This window comes from Dipodomys merriami, unplaced genomic scaffold (genome assembly GCF_024711535.1).
Source record: "Dipodomys merriami isolate MVZ:Mamm:240054 unplaced genomic scaffold, mDipMer1.0.p SCAF_5, whole genome shotgun sequence".
NCBI lineage: Eukaryota > Metazoa > Chordata > Mammalia > Rodentia > Heteromyidae > Dipodomys > Dipodomys merriami.
In genome coordinates, this window is record NW_027206068.1 from 37,765,236 (window position 1) to 37,781,564 (window position 16,329).

General features: G+C 35.7%; 1 protein-coding gene across 11 annotated transcripts in view; it reads left to right on the forward strand.

Moving 5' to 3' along the window:
* Nucleotides 1–16,329, forward strand: part of Adam22 (ADAM metallopeptidase domain 22) — a 179,251-nt gene that overhangs the window by 155,157 nt on the left and 7,765 nt on the right. Inside the window, exons 26-31 of one of the 11 annotated variants that reach the window (XM_069996407.1) lie at nucleotides 326–343; nucleotides 4,416–4,523; nucleotides 7,033–7,133; nucleotides 7,422–7,488; nucleotides 9,927–10,037; nucleotides 12,140–12,226. In XM_069996407.1, the coding sequence (XP_069852508.1) occupies nucleotides 326–343; nucleotides 4,416–4,523; nucleotides 7,033–7,133; nucleotides 7,422–7,488; nucleotides 9,927–10,037; nucleotides 12,140–12,226 (492 nt within the window). Of the gene's footprint in view, nucleotides 1–325; nucleotides 344–4,415; nucleotides 4,611–7,032; nucleotides 7,134–7,421; nucleotides 7,489–7,669; nucleotides 8,546–9,926; nucleotides 10,038–12,139; nucleotides 12,227–16,329 lie in introns of all 11 variants that reach the window. The other 10 variants (XR_011366912.1, XM_069996408.1, XM_069996409.1 and 7 more) reach the window with 10 other exon arrangements.

Consider the following 16,329-nt stretch of genomic DNA (forward strand, 5'->3'; position numbering starts at 1 on the left):
CATATTTAAAATAGGATTGACTTCAGAACAATGAAAAATATTATTGCAATTCAACTGATACTGAGAAATCAGTTGTGCTGTAACAGTTACACTTTTAAAAATGGATAACTGTTTGATAATATTAACCCTTCGGTGTCTGTGTCATCTCTTCTAATGTTAAAGTGATAATTAAATACATATTTCCATTTTAATTATGCAATTCAAAATAGTCTTATAAAGATCTTTCAGTAAATGTGGGAGCTTTTATGTTTCATATTGTTGTTAATGTACTTCTGAAAGTAACTAATTTTTATGTTTTCCCTCTTTTTCTTCTTGTCCTGAAAAGAAACTATCGGGAACAGAGGTATGTGATAAGTCTAATCTAAGCATACTCGAAAAGTTTAACTTTGGTTAGCATTGTTGGAATTTAAACATGAAATTATAAATCAAATTTACTTTGTTTTTAATGTAACAATAATCTTGATTTTTATGACCTTGAAGTAATCATTTTAAATCACATTATTTTTAGTTATATATGAAAATGGAACTTTTTCATCTAAAACAAACTTCTATGTTAAGTTGTCATGTTTGTTTACATTAGCTTACTGGCTTTTCTTTGTGCTTTTAACTCTTACTTGCCTAATACTGTCTGAAGGAATTAGGTTTTCTCTGTTATTATTGTTATAGTAATAACTTCCATACATAAATGACAAAGTTTATCTGAGTACAATGTTGGTATTAGGGGTATGTCCTGGCACTTGGTGAACCTGCTATTTTTGTATAAAAATATTTTTGCACTGACTAAGTAATCACATAGGTAGTTAAAGAAGGAATTAGCATAATTAGAATCTCTTATGGCCTTCTTAACTTAAAAATAAAATGTTCATAAGGAAATCAAACATCCTATTTATGTACAAAATATGTTTTTCTCTATGATGTGACTATTTTATCAAAATCTAATGTGCCACATTGTATTAGGACACACCTTTCACTATTCACAAAAAATTGCTAATAGCTATTGATATAAAAATGAAAATATCATGTTGGAAATTGAAAATCCATACCAGGTGTTGCATTGTATATAGTATTTAGTTCTGTGTTCAGAGTATTCACAAAGATTCTTAGCTATTGAGTTTTTTCCATTGTTGCATCACCTGACTATAGCAAATTAAGAACAAGGTATAATACACGTGTTGACACTTTCTCACTCCAACCACTACTTTCACTTTTTCATCAATAGAAATTTTAAATTTACTATTCTGTTTGCGTGTGTGTTAAAATTTATCTAAGAGTTTAGCCACAAATTATCTGTAGAATCTCGGTAAAGAAAGGTGCCCCTAGATAAGGTTTGAAATCTGGTTAACATAGGTATTAGAAAATATGGACTTTACCCTAGAATAAGGAACTCAACTTTAAAAGAAAAGATAAAAGTGTGGCAAACTTGATACAGTTTTTAAAACAATTGGTTTACTTTTTGAAGTCTTTTGAATTCTCATACAAAAATACTTTAATAGGGCAGGAGCATATGGTTTCTTGGGTAGAAGTTGAGTAATCATACAAGAACTCTAAGACTGCTAGTTTTCTTCAGTGGAAAGTGAAATTATGCTGATAAGATAAAAATTGATGACTCACTTCATATCCATAGGAGTTAAAGCTATGATATAATATAATAATACTGAATATAAAACAAGGAAAGTAAAAGTTAGCAAATATATAACCCAAGAAAAGGTAAAATAATACTCTTAAGATATTTTTTGGGTAGGGATGCTATCCAGAATAAAGAAATTGTTCACACTATGCAAAAAGTATTTTCAAAGTGTGCACTAGTTGTCATTCTCATATAATATATCCATAGATATAGTTAAAAACATTTTGTACTCTGAATTGCTTTTATTTGACTGATATGATTTCACATCTCCTAAATTACTAAGTCATCATTTCATTAATCTGGCTACCCTTTTTAAAATCTAGTCTTATTTTTGAGAGCTATCTCATCTCCAATAATATTTGTGCTTTTGTTATATTTTGACATATTTCAACCAAATCTCTTTTAATTTTGTCTATAACCCATGACAGTAGGTTTGTACATTAAAAATCTCACAATGGAGAGTAACAAAGAATAGACTTTAAATGTGTCTAAGTAACTTTTAAAAGAATCTTCTTTTGCACTGTATACTTTTTTCTTTTTCACTATATATATGTGTGTATATATATATATATATATATATATATATATATATATATATATATATATATATTAGTAGCTATAGAGGAGGTGATCAGTCCAATTGACAAAAGCTTACATTAGGAAAATTTCAGTCTTACAAAATCATCTACACATGTTCAAATAAAGACTTATCCAGTTCCCAAGAATGTCAAGAAATAGAATTAATCATTTGGAGGGTCTCATTGCCTTTAGATTTTCCTTTAAGGTTCCATTGGGACAAGAAATTGACAAGGAATTAGAAATCTTATATTATGTAATGATGGGAATTACTTAATGTTTTCCCCCTCAACTCTAAAATCATATAAAGTTCTTTGTAATCTTTAACACACTATGGGGGACATAGTTATCAGGATTGTATCTGACCTTCAGACTAAATTTTCTGATCTTCAGATGAAAGGGGTAGATGTTCTTCTTAGAGAAGAAGGCAAAAGTCATCAACCTGAATGATGGATCCATACCTATCTTTCAGCTGGTAAAAATGTTGATGAACATCAAGTTTTGCTTTGAGTGTAAATATCCATAAGGAAACCAGACGTTCTATTTAATATAATTTTACAATCTCCCTGTAAGCCAAGAGTATATAAGTAAATACAAAATATTCATATAACCACTTCTGAGATTCTTGTTAATGTTGTGATGGCTCAGAAATGCTATATTTATTGGTTTTCAAACTCTTGGAGACAATAGGCAAGTATGAATTTATTCTATAAATGAATCACATAGGAAATGTCTTATGAATAAAAAAATAATAGAAACTCCTTTTCTAGGGCATGGTAGAAGCAGAAACCACACACATACAGCATCACTTTATATTGCCAATATCATTCAAGACATTGGGTAATTATGAGGCTGGCTATTTATTTCTTTAAAATGTCCCGGGGGAAAAAAGTCCACCTTTTTTCTAGTTGGTTTTGTTTGTCGTAGAATAATTGCTTATAGCTGCTATCTGGTTTGTTATAAGAGCTATAAGCAGTCAGGCTTACAAGTAGAAATAGAATAATGCAAAATAACTCAACTTAGATTTCTAAAACATCCAACTAAAATTCTTTTATTTTTTCCTGAAAAGGAAACACATCACTTTGATTAATGAGGAATAGAATACTTAGTTCCTGTGTTTCAGATCTGTGGTTTTACCTTAAGCAAAATTTCCTCCTCCACTCTATTTCTTTTCCCCTTCACCTGTTTTAGCCACTTTATTTTCTGCTTGTGGACTTTGCCCAAACCTTTCTTAGTTTCTTTTAATTTTATTATTTCAGTGTTATTCATGCACCTGTCATTGTTGACTTGGCATGTACCTTTTATAACATTTCTTAAAAGAGTAAAATAACAGCTCCAAGAAGAGACATCCTGGACACCAATAAGACAAATATCTCCTCCATCATTAAGGTTAAGACTTATTTTTATCTCATTTTGAATATTCACCAAGATTATTTAGATAAATATCAACGAATGGTTTTATGATAGATCAGACTTCTTTTACAACAGGAATAACCATTTTCCTAATGTCTTTTTGGGTAATCCTTCAGTATTTCACATAATGTTTAAATTTATCTTTGAAACTCTTCCTCCCTCTTGCAAAAATTGTCTTCCTTCACAGGACTACTGTACAGCTTCAAAATAACCCTTTGATTCAATTTTCAATCTTTCTCAACCTTCTTCATGTTTCTTTTAAATAAATAATGAAACTCCAAATTGAACACTGAACTGCAATAAGAATTTGTTTCAATTAATTATAGAGTATCTTAGAACTCAATCAATTTCTTTAAACTAAATCAAGGCCACATCCATGATATAATGTTTTGAAATCACGAATAGTTTATTCACTGCCTTAAAAAAAATACCCTGCTTTATCTGGGGTAGGACTGTCCAAAAACATCTTCAACATCAGTTTTTTAAAAGACAAAACGCTAACCCCCCCAAATATAATGAAGTTTATAATGACGCAACCTCCCCATCTTCCCACATTTCCCCCTTGAGTAGTTAGATTCATCTAAGCTACAAAGATTTCCAGGGCTTGCATTTCTGACTTCTATAGTTAGAATGACTTTATCTTGTCACATTTATTAATAATCTTATGTGTTGTTACAGATTTGATTCATGTAGATCATTATCCCTACCTCTCTTTTTCCTGAAATAATATTTGTATATGTCTGTGTTCATGTGTGTGTGTGTCTTGTTTTCTGACTCTGAAATGTTTATTATGCCTTAGACAGTTACCCCAGGGAGATTATGTAAAAAAGCCTGGAGATGGTGACTCTTTTTATAGCGACATTCCTCCTGGAGTCAGCACAAACTCAGCATCTAGTTCTAAGAAGAGGTCTGCTTTTCTGTCGCATTTTCAGATTTCTACCTGTTCCATCACACATTATTCCATTAGTCAGAACATTTCATTATTTTGCAGCAGGTTTGATTACTTCTTCCTTCTTTCTTGAATGTTAAAAAATAGTATCCTTTGTTCTTTGATTACTCTATTTCAAAATGCCATATGCTCAGAACCACTTATTATACAAATCAAATTCCAAAATGGAAACAAAATAAAACAATAACAACAAAAATTCTAAATCTTTGTAGAAACCACAGGGTTATTTTTTAGTCTTGCACTTGTATGTATTAAGAAACCAAACATAGTAATTAATATTTTAAATGGTGAGCTTTATGTCATGTTTGGTAGTCAAAGAAAAAGGTTACTGTCATGCTTCAATAAAAGCAGTTAAGATAAATTGTGCTGCTTTGACTTTTTTTTATTATATCTATCAAAGCTAAGCTCGCTTTAAAACAAAGATTGCTTCTCTGTGATCATGTATTTGGATATTATGATTTTGCCTTTTTTTCTGGAACGATTATTTGTAGACTTTTATAACTTACCCCTTAGCAGACATTGTATGCTTAATATATTCTTGAGTTTCATAAAATACAGATGGGACTAATATATTATTATATGTCTCAAGCTCTGATGATTTAATCTGTTCTAGCATAGTATCTTAAGGTATATGCTACCACTTATATTCTGCATGCTGTGTCATTGCTTATAAATAAATGCGTAGAAGAAAATAGTTGGAACGTTTTAGAGAGTGGGATTTATATTCACATTAAAAGAAGTCAGATATTCCTGTGGAGAAATTTCATTACAGTTGCCAGTTGGGGTGTAATAAGTAGGAAGAGAATTTAGCAGCCCACTCATGCCTCTGGGCACACTCATTACTTTGCAGAGTGGGGGAAACAGTCTTTTCTAGTATACTAACTAGAGAAAATAATCTGTAAAGCTATCACAAAGTTGGGCTGGGGAGGTGGCTCAGTGGTAGAGCACCTGCCTTGCATGCATGAGGCCCTGGGTTCGATTCCTCAGCACCACATAAGCAGAAAAAGCCAGAAATAGCGCTGTGGCTCAAGTGGTAGAGTGCTAGCCTTGAGCTGAAGAACTGAGGGACAGTGCCCAGGCCCAGAGTTCAGGCCCCACGACCAGCAAAATAAAAAATAAAATAAAAATTTAAAAAGTTACTAATCTTTATAAATAGTAATCAAGGAATGCAGAGGCACTGGTGGGATCTGGGAACTCTATGTGGAACTTTCTGAAGCATGAAGAATAGTTTTCATTGAGATACAGTTTTTAAAGCAAAAGTAGAAATACTAGTTTTGAGGCAAGGAGCAAAGTTCCATAGAAGGATGTAATTTTTTTTAATGGTTTTAATTTACTGATGCTTTCTTGACTGAGAACAGAAGATTGCGGGAGATCTACTGGAATTCTCATTATAGAAATCTTTTCTGGGTCAAATACAAAATTTTAAATTAAATAACATAGTAAAGAAATGGAGAAATCAGTGGGTTTCAGACAAGTTTCTGTTGTCCCTTCATGTAAAAATATATGGGCTTGTTCTGTAATTAGCAATGATATTGAAAAAGTTCTAGCCTTTGACATTAATATATAATAATTGTGCTGAGTTGTATTTGTTTTAATTCATCAGAAGATTTCAAATACAGTGCTGTTTTGTATTTTAAAACAAACAGCTAAAATACCCATTTAAATAATTGCCAGATTTTAGAAAAATCTTGCTATTTTTAATCAATTAAAATGTATCAAGTTGTTAGATTTTTATGTACATATAATTTATTTCAGTTCTTTTCTAATGTGGTTCAAGGTAGGTATATGAATTATGTTGTTATAGATGACTTATTTAAAGATAATAAAAACACAAATAGCAGAAGGGTTCAATGGTACATGGGCTTTGTGAGAGATATTTCCATGACAGACATATGATTCAGTTTAGTTGTTAGACAATTAACTGACATATACTATACTTTTTGGATTTTATTTATTAAGAAAAATGCCAATTCTAAAAAAATTAAGAAAATTTTCTATCACTTTGATAAAGGTTAACCATGTTCATTTGAGCAAATCTCTATAATCTCTTAGAAGTCCATGTTCTCATAGTCTTTGAATGGAAGCCATTGCTTTACAATTAAGAAACATCTATGGTGGGACCCCATTATAACCCTGCTGCTGGAGTTATGTAACTGAAATACAATGAATTTACTGTGTGGTTGCAGTGTTCTGGGGAGTGAAAATTGGCTTGCATTGTGTCCTGATACTTTTCATTTATAGACTATTGTAATGGGGTTCCATTGTATTTGACTTTTCTTAAATTGAATGTTGTGTAATTCTGCCTTCGTCATGAGGACTTTCATGTTTTCTTCATTCTTTCATTTCAGATTTTGTTTCTTGGTTTATTTTATTTAATGCACAATAATAATGCCTAGAAATTTTGCCTGATTTCAAAGTATTCACCTGCTTACATTTTTGAGCAATGTATTTATCTTCTCAATTTTAGGTCAAATGGGCTCTCTCATTCCTGGAGTGAAAGGATACCAGATACAAAACATATTTCAGACATTTGTGAAAATGGGCGACCTCGAAGTAACTCCTGGCAAGGTATAGAGCAATGTTCTGAATCCATCTGTCCACATAATCCAGGTTCTGTTGTATTCTTTCCTGTTTGCAAATCTTTTCACTCTTCTCCCAAAAAAGAAGAGAATATTTAGAATGACAATCTGATTTAGTTTGGTTTGGTTTCTTGGGTAGGAAATGATGGGATTTGTATCAACCAAATAAAGAAAAACTGTAAGAACTTGTTTGAAATACCAAGTAATTGTTTAACATGGAAGTTGATGAACAGTTATTGATTAACATGGAAATTTAGCTACAAATCTTCTTTTTCAGGCAATGTGGGCGGTAACAGAAAGAAAATCAGAGGCAAACGATTTAGACCTCGATCTAATTCAACTGAGTAAGTCTGAAACTCTAATGGAGAAGCCATACTTGTTCAAGGTCCTGTGCATTAGTGTCCAGTATTAATTAAGAAGGTAGCCAAAGAATGGTCAACCATGCCTCTGGTTTTGGTTGTGTCTTTTTAATTCTCTCCTTTTTTGCCCTTTAAAAATTAACCATGGCTTTTCTCTTTTACATAGGCATCTTCGCAACTGTGCCCATACCCATATGCACTGACAGTGGGGTCTCACCCTTGCTGCAGGCTTTTTCCTCCAGTCACCTGCCATTATGGTGTCTTGGTTCCCTTTGAAGGGAATTTTGATAACATTCCTTTCTTTTCATCATCTGGGTTACAACCATTTCAAAGGGTCACCCTTCCTCTCCCCAATACCCACACAGCCTGGAAGCATCCGGGGAAAATTCTCACCCTACTGGAGCATGACAGTGCTCACGATCTGACACCACCGCTCAGAGATCTTCATGGCTGCAATCTAAGCATTCTCTCAGACTAATGGAATAGATTTCCCTTTTAAAGTTTCCTTCTGAGGATATTTAAAAGGGTAGTCTCCTAAACTTGCTCTTTAATGGAATCGTTGTCACTGAATGCAACAGTACCCATTTTAGATGATAACCTTAAAAAAAAAAAAGTAGAGGGATCAGAAGTTACATCTAAAGTCTTCTATAATGAAGTAACCATCATGCACCTTTTTTTGTTTTTTTCCTCACTTAAGAAAGTGCAAGCAAAATAAACCCCTTCAGTGTTATCCCCCATTATGGAATAAAATACTCCCCAAATATCCTTTCAGACTGACCTTGCTAACTGGTTTTCACTATAGTACTTTTTTTAAGGCATCTAAGAATTTCCACTTATATTTCATTGCAGTGGTAGTTATTGTTCACTGGATCTCTATTGGTTCTTCATGCCTTAATACTTATAAAAATCTGAATAGTAGGTATTTTTTAACTGCTTGATAGAAACTTATGTTAGCTTTTCCATCATATGCCCTGCCTTTTTCAGTCTAGGAGTAATAACATTGCCCTGAAATTTGGACCTTCCACCTGAATGGTATTGTCTTGTAAGTGGCTGATCAACATTTACTAGAGGGTATTTTGCCTTAGAACAATAGAAGATTTCAAGTGATACCATTGCATGGTCCAGAATGGCATCATAGAACTCCATCATAAAATAACTAATCTGTTAGAGTTTATCTTATGCATTCCCAAAGTGCTTGGATGCTTTAGGGTTCATTGCTGATAAACTCTTGGAATGTTATTTGATTTCTTTTGCATGGGATCACCTGGTAAGAGCTCCTTAGCTTATCTCAGTTGCTCATAAGATCACAGAGAAAACTACAAAATGTTCTACAGATCTTCTTTTGTGTACTATTTAGTGTTCTAACAGTAGTTCCTATAGTAAGTCTTAGATAACTCCTACATGAAAAAACGAAATGTCGAAAAGTATGTTAATGCTTATGAGCTTAGCGCCCAAAGAACATTTGGTGTTTATGAATATTTATACAGTGTTTTATAGAGAATCACTGACTTTAAAAAACATTTGTGTAGGCTGGGAAGGTGGCTCAGTGGTAGAGCACTTGCCTTGCATGCATGAGGCCCTGGGTTTCATTCCTCAGTACCACATAAGCAAAAAAAAAAAAAAAAAATGCCAGAAGTGGCGCTTTGGCTCAAGTGGTAGAGTGCTAGCCTTGAGCTGAAGAGCTGAGGGAGAGCACTCAGGCCCAGAGTTCAGGCCCCACAACTGGACCCCCCAAAAAATTGTGTAAAATTTCCACTTAAATCATGTATAATAATTATTATACTATGGATAACCATTGAGATATCTTGCCAATATGATAAAGTTGTAATATTTCATATGACATCTAATTAGAATCATCTTAGAGAGAAATGTATTAAGGATGCCTTCAGAATTTTCAGACTTCTGATTTTGGTTACATGCTTCATATGAATTAAATGGCCATGAGTATTAAATGGCCACTCTTCTTATAAACCTTATCTAGAAACTGTCTCTATATACATTTATATACTGCTTAAACATAAAGATTCCAAATACACAACATATCAAGAATTATGTTGGCCATTTTCTTATACTTGCAATATTTATGCAATATTGTTTACTTCTGATAGGATAGTATAATTTCTCTTAGTATAAAAGGAGCTGAGTGACCACAGGAAACATATGCTTTATTTTTCTTACAGTGAGAGCTATTTTCTACTCTTACAGCTTTCCCTTTAGTAACCCATCATCTCAAAGGATGATAAAAAATTGAGACAGGAATTAAAACATGCCCCACAAATGCATGCTAAGCTAATTAACAAAATAAAATGTCCTTGTTTGTTGTATTGTTTTCACACTCAGAGCTTTTGCATCTTCCTCACTGTTGTTCATGATGTAAAAACCTTTTGGGCTTAGACTTTGTATTATATATTGTGTTTTTACAGGAGGGAGCCCCAAGCACCTGAGCCTGGGCACTCCCTCGCCCAGACAGTCCTATCCCAAGGCATAAGCCCAGGGGGCTCTGACAGCCCCCAGACAGGGAGTCTGGATCACAGGTCAGTCTCCACCTGCCCCTTCATTCTGGGCTGCCACTTAATCTCCCTCCTCAAGTCCCTTCCTTGGCTGAGAAAAGAGTCATTTGATCTTTGACCGAGCCCTCCGTCTGCTCGCAGGTGCTCTGGTCCAGCCAGTACCAGCTAATTCTGCTCTGCCTTTCCATCCTGGAGAACATAATGAGCTCTCCTAACCTGTCTGACGCACTTTTTTTGCATGTTGCGCTATAAGCCAAGTCAACCCACTTAGTCAGGTTTTACTACAGTTTGATACAATCCCATCACCACTAGAGATATAAGGAGGCCCACTGTGAAGATCCCCCAAAGGAAGAAAACCCTAAGAATCCTTTTCAGTGGTTCTGATGAAGTTATCATCAGAAATGTTCCCTGGAATGAAGGAAGAGATCTGCGAAGTAGAAATCAAACCATGTGGTTATAACTTTCATGGAACAGACACGGCCCCAGTCCTTTGAGTCTCTAAGATTGTCAGTGAAAGGAACAAATACCTCCTCCAGGAAGTGGCTGGCTGCCTGTAGGTGACTGTTTGCTGTGTGGCTCTGTTTCACCTGATGACAGCTGCATGGGCTTATCCTACAGTTTTCCCCAGGCCAGAGCACTCATGAACGAGCCTTCATCAGTGGCTGCACTTGCTTTTTACTTTTTTTCTTTTTGTTCAAAGGCTCAGTGGAAATGTGTATGCAAGTTTTAATTGGCTCTATGAAAATTGCAAGTTGGCATTGATTGTGGCTAAAGGTAAAACGTATGTGATTTGTTCCTGAGTCAGGAAACATCATTTTAGCAAAAATGGTCTTATGAACATTAAAAAAAATAACCCTTCTTTCAAGAGCAAATCATGATGTTATTTTGTAGAGTACCTTGGTTATGGCTAAAAATGAAGGAAAAAGCTGTGTTGGGTGGGTTTTAGCCTGGTTTTCTAAAACAACTGTGGAAATGTAGTTTGGACTTAAAAAAATTTTTTTTAACAAACAACAACAAAAATCTCTTAAGAGTAAATATGAAGGAAAGAAGCAATTTTTAAAAAATAAGTGACACACTTTATAATTCCCCCTGGTTTCTTTCCAAATAAGTCATAAAAAGCTTGGACCTTCATTATTCTGGGAATCTCCAAATTCTTCCAATGTTGAATTTGTTTAAAAGTTATATTATTTTGAAAGGGCACCTTAAAGGGATGCCGTTTTGTTCGTCTCCAAGAGGAAAAACAAACACCTCTGAAAGAAAACAATGCACCTCAGCTTTTATTATCTTTAAATTTTGCACAGCAATCCCGAGGGAGACAGTGGCAGGTCTGTCAGGGAAATGTTAACGAAGGTCATTTCGTCCAATTCATTAGCTACTTAGGAGGCCTCTTCTTTTGAGGGCCGTTTCCTGATGGAACCCTGAACACTTTAGCCTGGAGAGCGCAAGAGGAGGAAGGAACTTTCCAGCTGCGATTAAGTTACTAACCCAGCATCCCAATCATGGAGGCCTCTGGGGAGCACAATGTGTTTTGGGGCCCCATGCTCGGAAGAGTGGGGCCGTTTAAGCTCTTACCTCAGAGCCTCCTGAAGAGTACTTTCAGATGGCTCCAGCTTTGTATCTGTTTCAGGGAATAAGGAAGTGTCATGCAAAAGCTTTTTCATATGGAAAAGAACTTTGCTCCTTTAAATTGTTCCTTGGGGTTTATATGCTGAAATGCCAGGTGGGAATTGCAGCTACCTGGATATTTTCACAAAGCACCATTATCCTTTGAAACCAAGTAGCCAAATGAGAGGTGGCCTGGAAAAAGCCACTTTGGAGGTGGGTGAATGGGACGGCTGACAGCACTATGATTGAAGAGAGTTTTCCACTCACTATGTGAAGCCACTGGAAAAGGCTTCCTCAGAAATGTGGAATACATTGAGAATGCCTTGGGCTGTGATATAGCAGAGATTATTCTCATGCCATTGTACAGACTGCTTCATAATCACCCAACATCCATCCTGGTTTATTTGCCATAGCCACTTGCATTTGGAGGGTGAAGACATCCTTGCTAAGCTTGTGCTGTGTATTTTTCAGATTTTTCTATCTTGTTCTGCTTTCTTTGTTCCTTCCATTGCTTTCTGCAGGTATTTAAACCCATGGTTCAAAAGAGACTATAATGTAGCTAAGTGGGTAGAAGATGTGAATAAAAACACTGAAGGACCATACTTTAGGTATTTTATTAATTAATTTTATATCCTTTTCAAACTCTCCCAGCACATACAAACACTGTAGTGTGACTGGCTCTCTATCTTGTATCTCCTAATACAAGTTCCTGTAGGTGAAAAGGGGTCCCTGTTTATTTGCTGCCTTTGATCTGTTTTGGCTTCCTGAGCAAATCTGATTCTTTTCTGAATGTTTCAAATGAAGCCATTTGAAAGGGTTGCGGGTTCAATGCATGTCCCTGTCACCATGTTGAGCTTCTTAGTAGCTATCTCTTCATTTATGCTGTGTAGTAGTGTTCTATGGGCATGAAACATACTTTCCACTAATAAAGAAACACTATTAACCTCAGCAATCTAATTTCTGGTTTCATAATGCATTTTTCCTACTTCCTGTTGAAGAGTGCATAGTGCATATGAAAACTCCAGGGAAAACATGAAAGGAAACCAGATGAAATGTACTGGAACTATACTTTCCGTAGAAACATTGATTTGATGTAACTGGAAAATTATTGATATATTAATTAACAATAATTGATTATGCAAGAATGTGGAATGATTTAGCTTTTGTTCATACAACCATTTGCTATCACAAATGAGCTGTGCTGAGGTGATTTACAGATTCTACACAAAGCATGGAAGGATTTTTATGTTAATAAAATGCTGTCTAATATGTCAGAATGAAAAGTCGATAGGAACATGCTATTGAGTCACAAAAGAGAAGAACATCTCTACAGGTTAGAAACAATCCAATTGACTGTAGCTCCATATAGCACTCACTGTTAGAATTTCCAAGAGCTCTTATTAGTAATTTTTTCATTCTTCATAAAGTCAAAGTGGTTACCAGTAGTAAATATCCACTTTGTATCTGACTACTTTGTGGACAATTAATTTAAAAAAATACAGACTCGGTTACTACTTCTGAATATAATCTAACAATGAGCTTTTATCTTACTTTTTGCTACAACTTGGGTCAGCTTGAACAGATATGATTATGCATATTTAACTCTCAGCACCCAAATAAGGTGGACTTTCTCTTCCAGTGTACCATTTAGATTAGTCATGTATAGTGTGAGAAAATGATTAGACCTATCGGCATTTTAATTTGATCCATAACATTTGCATATACCTCAAGGAAAGCATAACTCCTGCCTGCTCAAAAAATATATATCCTGCTTTATACCCCATCTTTCCCTCCTGCCCTGTCCTTTGCTTGTCCCACAAGTTCCCACACGGATCCTCATATGCACACACTCGCATTCAAACACCCCACCCTCACCTGTAGCTCCCAAGATGGCCAACGTCAGGAAGCCAGGTAAGATGATTTTGAATGTTATTGGGAATTTTGGATCATCTGCAGTACTATTTTTTTCTTTCTATTTACTCAGGCTTGTGGGCAGATTATAGTTTGTACCAGCCATGGAACCAAAACCAGAATAATTTTGGTCCTATATGGGTTAGGACTTTTATTCCTAAATGTACTTAGCATATTTTTTTACAGCAATAATTGATTAAATGGTACCCCGGAAGAGTTGATTCACCTCCCCTGGGTGAGCTGAGTAGTTTGTGTGGCTCCTCAAGAAGAGCTCACATTTGTTAAAATTAGCACCCAGGTCTGCCCAGAAGCTGCATGACTACAAATGCAATTTGGATGGGGAAATGCTTTAGCACCCCTGGTTGCACGTTGCACAGCCACGAGGGCAACTTTAGAGGGTTTAGTTATTGCCTTCTCTAATATGAGATGTTAGTTCTGACTGGAGATAGTCCACATTTTTTTAAATTAACGTCTAAAGTTGGGTGGACAGTTAATATTTTACTGTCATCTTTCAAATTAATAAAGATTATGCTGGTAAATCTTGTAAAATCAACACAGACTTTTCGTGGCAGTGGTCAATAATTGAGATGACCCAGAGCTTTTATGATCCTGACATGACAGAGAATTTCATCCACTTGCTATCCAAGTCAAGCTTCACAGAGACCTAGAATGCAACCATCCTTTGACTTAGTCTTTCCAACCCTATGCATAAGCTCAGATGTGCTTCATATGCTGCCAGGTCATTAGAATGACCTCGCCTGCCAAAGTCACCAACCACTAAAACCACCTTGGTCACACAGATTAGATTTGTGGCATTCTTATCATAATCCCATGGCGAATTTGTGACTGTCGTAAATTGGTCTGTAAAACAGCTTAACATTATGAAACATAATGTTCCTAAGATACAACTAAGAACAAGGCCTACAGGTTTGATTGTCAGTGCCTTTGGCTCCCCTTCTTTACCTAGTTTAGATGTGACAGTGGCCGTGCAAGTTACCCTCAACGTGTTCCCAGGCTCCAAGGAAGGAGTATTATCAGGCAAGAGCATTGTTTCACCATTGCCAAAGTCCTCAGAGCAGTTCAGTTGGTGGCAGGGCCACTCAAGCTCTCCCGAGGTATTTCCCAATCCTCTTCACTTGCTTAGTGCTCTCTGAGTCCATTTCTATGATCTTATAGAAAATACATTTATTCTGAAATAAATTCCTAACAGGAACTATCATGTAATGTGTCCACTGGATACTGTTCTTTTACATCATAAGATGAAAGCATCCTTATTCAATTTATGTGGATAGAAGAAATAGAGGCACACAGCTAATATAGTATAGCTAATAAGTGTAAGAAAGAGAATTAGAACCTGGACCTCGCTGGATAAGTCTTCCTATAAAATTCACTTATGACCACAAGTGAATGAGGAGTGGACTTGTATCCCTCTCAGGGAACTGGCCTGGTGTTAGTTGTCCTGAGTGGCAGAACTAAGTTGACCTTACAAAAAAATGTGTGATGTACTCAAAGTGTGCCACCATCCTTTGGCACACAAACACTTTTATTGTGTGATTGTGCTGTTTTGTACCCTCTACAGTTATTATAGTTTTTAATGCAGTAATGACAATGGCTAACATTTATCCAAAGATCACTTTGCTTTGTAAGTGGATGAGCTGAGCTGAGGCCATTTTTAAATAAAAGCTGGACTGGAACTGAATGTCTTTCTTAGACATTTGTGACAAATCTCAACTCATTTACCCTGCCTTGCTCTTTATTCTTATTTGACTCCTGCTCTGGTCTTCTCTAGCCTTTTATCAGGATCTCTTTGTCCCCCTTTCCAACAAAATGTTCTGCTTGGCTTCTCTTCTCACCTCAAGATCTAAAGTGTGATTAATTAATGTGTTAGTGTGAGAAGCAGTGTGGTATGATTTATTTGGGATTTTGAAGGATACTGCTAATTGTTTCCACCTATTGTTGGTTTTCCCCAAAGAAAAATACTTGAGGAGAAGAAGGGACTTCCAGTATCCTTCATTGGAATATTTTGTGTATATAAATTTCCAGTCATCTGAACTGATGCCCAACTTAAGAACTCTAGAGGTTTTGAATTATTAATATTCTTTGTGATGTCCATCCACACAGCAATGGAACTCCTAGGCATGAGAGCTGTCTGACAGCTCTAGCTGTTTGTGCTAGCACTTTGTTCTAGGGAGTGGTTCTAGCCACTTTTCAGAAATAGAAGTGCTAAGAGTTACATCCTAAAAGCAAATAGAACCACTTTGCTGCCTAATATCAGTTTAGGAATGTTCTCTTGGATCTCAAAATTGTGAGGAAACTCACAATTTTAAACTTAAGCTTGATTTTCAAACTCAAGCTTAAATCAGTGTCTGTAAAATGGACATGAGTTTGAAAACAGTGATAGAAGCAGAGCCAAGGGCATTATAGGGAGGAAGACCCAGTGCAGCAGAGCCAGAGACACCTGACCCTATCTGATGCTACTCCACCACCTGCACTCCCAGACTGAACCGGTCACAGCAGATGAGGTGCATTCAACTGCAATACACGTGTATCATAGCATGTGTGACAGCATAACCAGTTCAGTAATTTGGGTCATGACAGAATTCAGGAGTCATGGATGTCTAGTGGTGGCATTTGTGAAGGGAACAGATAACCACTACACTTATCATGTTGCTTTCCCATGGATTTCAGTAGATATTCCAACCCCCTACCTCTTCAAAACAAGTTAGCAGCAGGATTGGGTTCTTCTAACATGCCCAGCATAATCATGAATATTACCACTGCACGCAAAGAACCAAAGCAG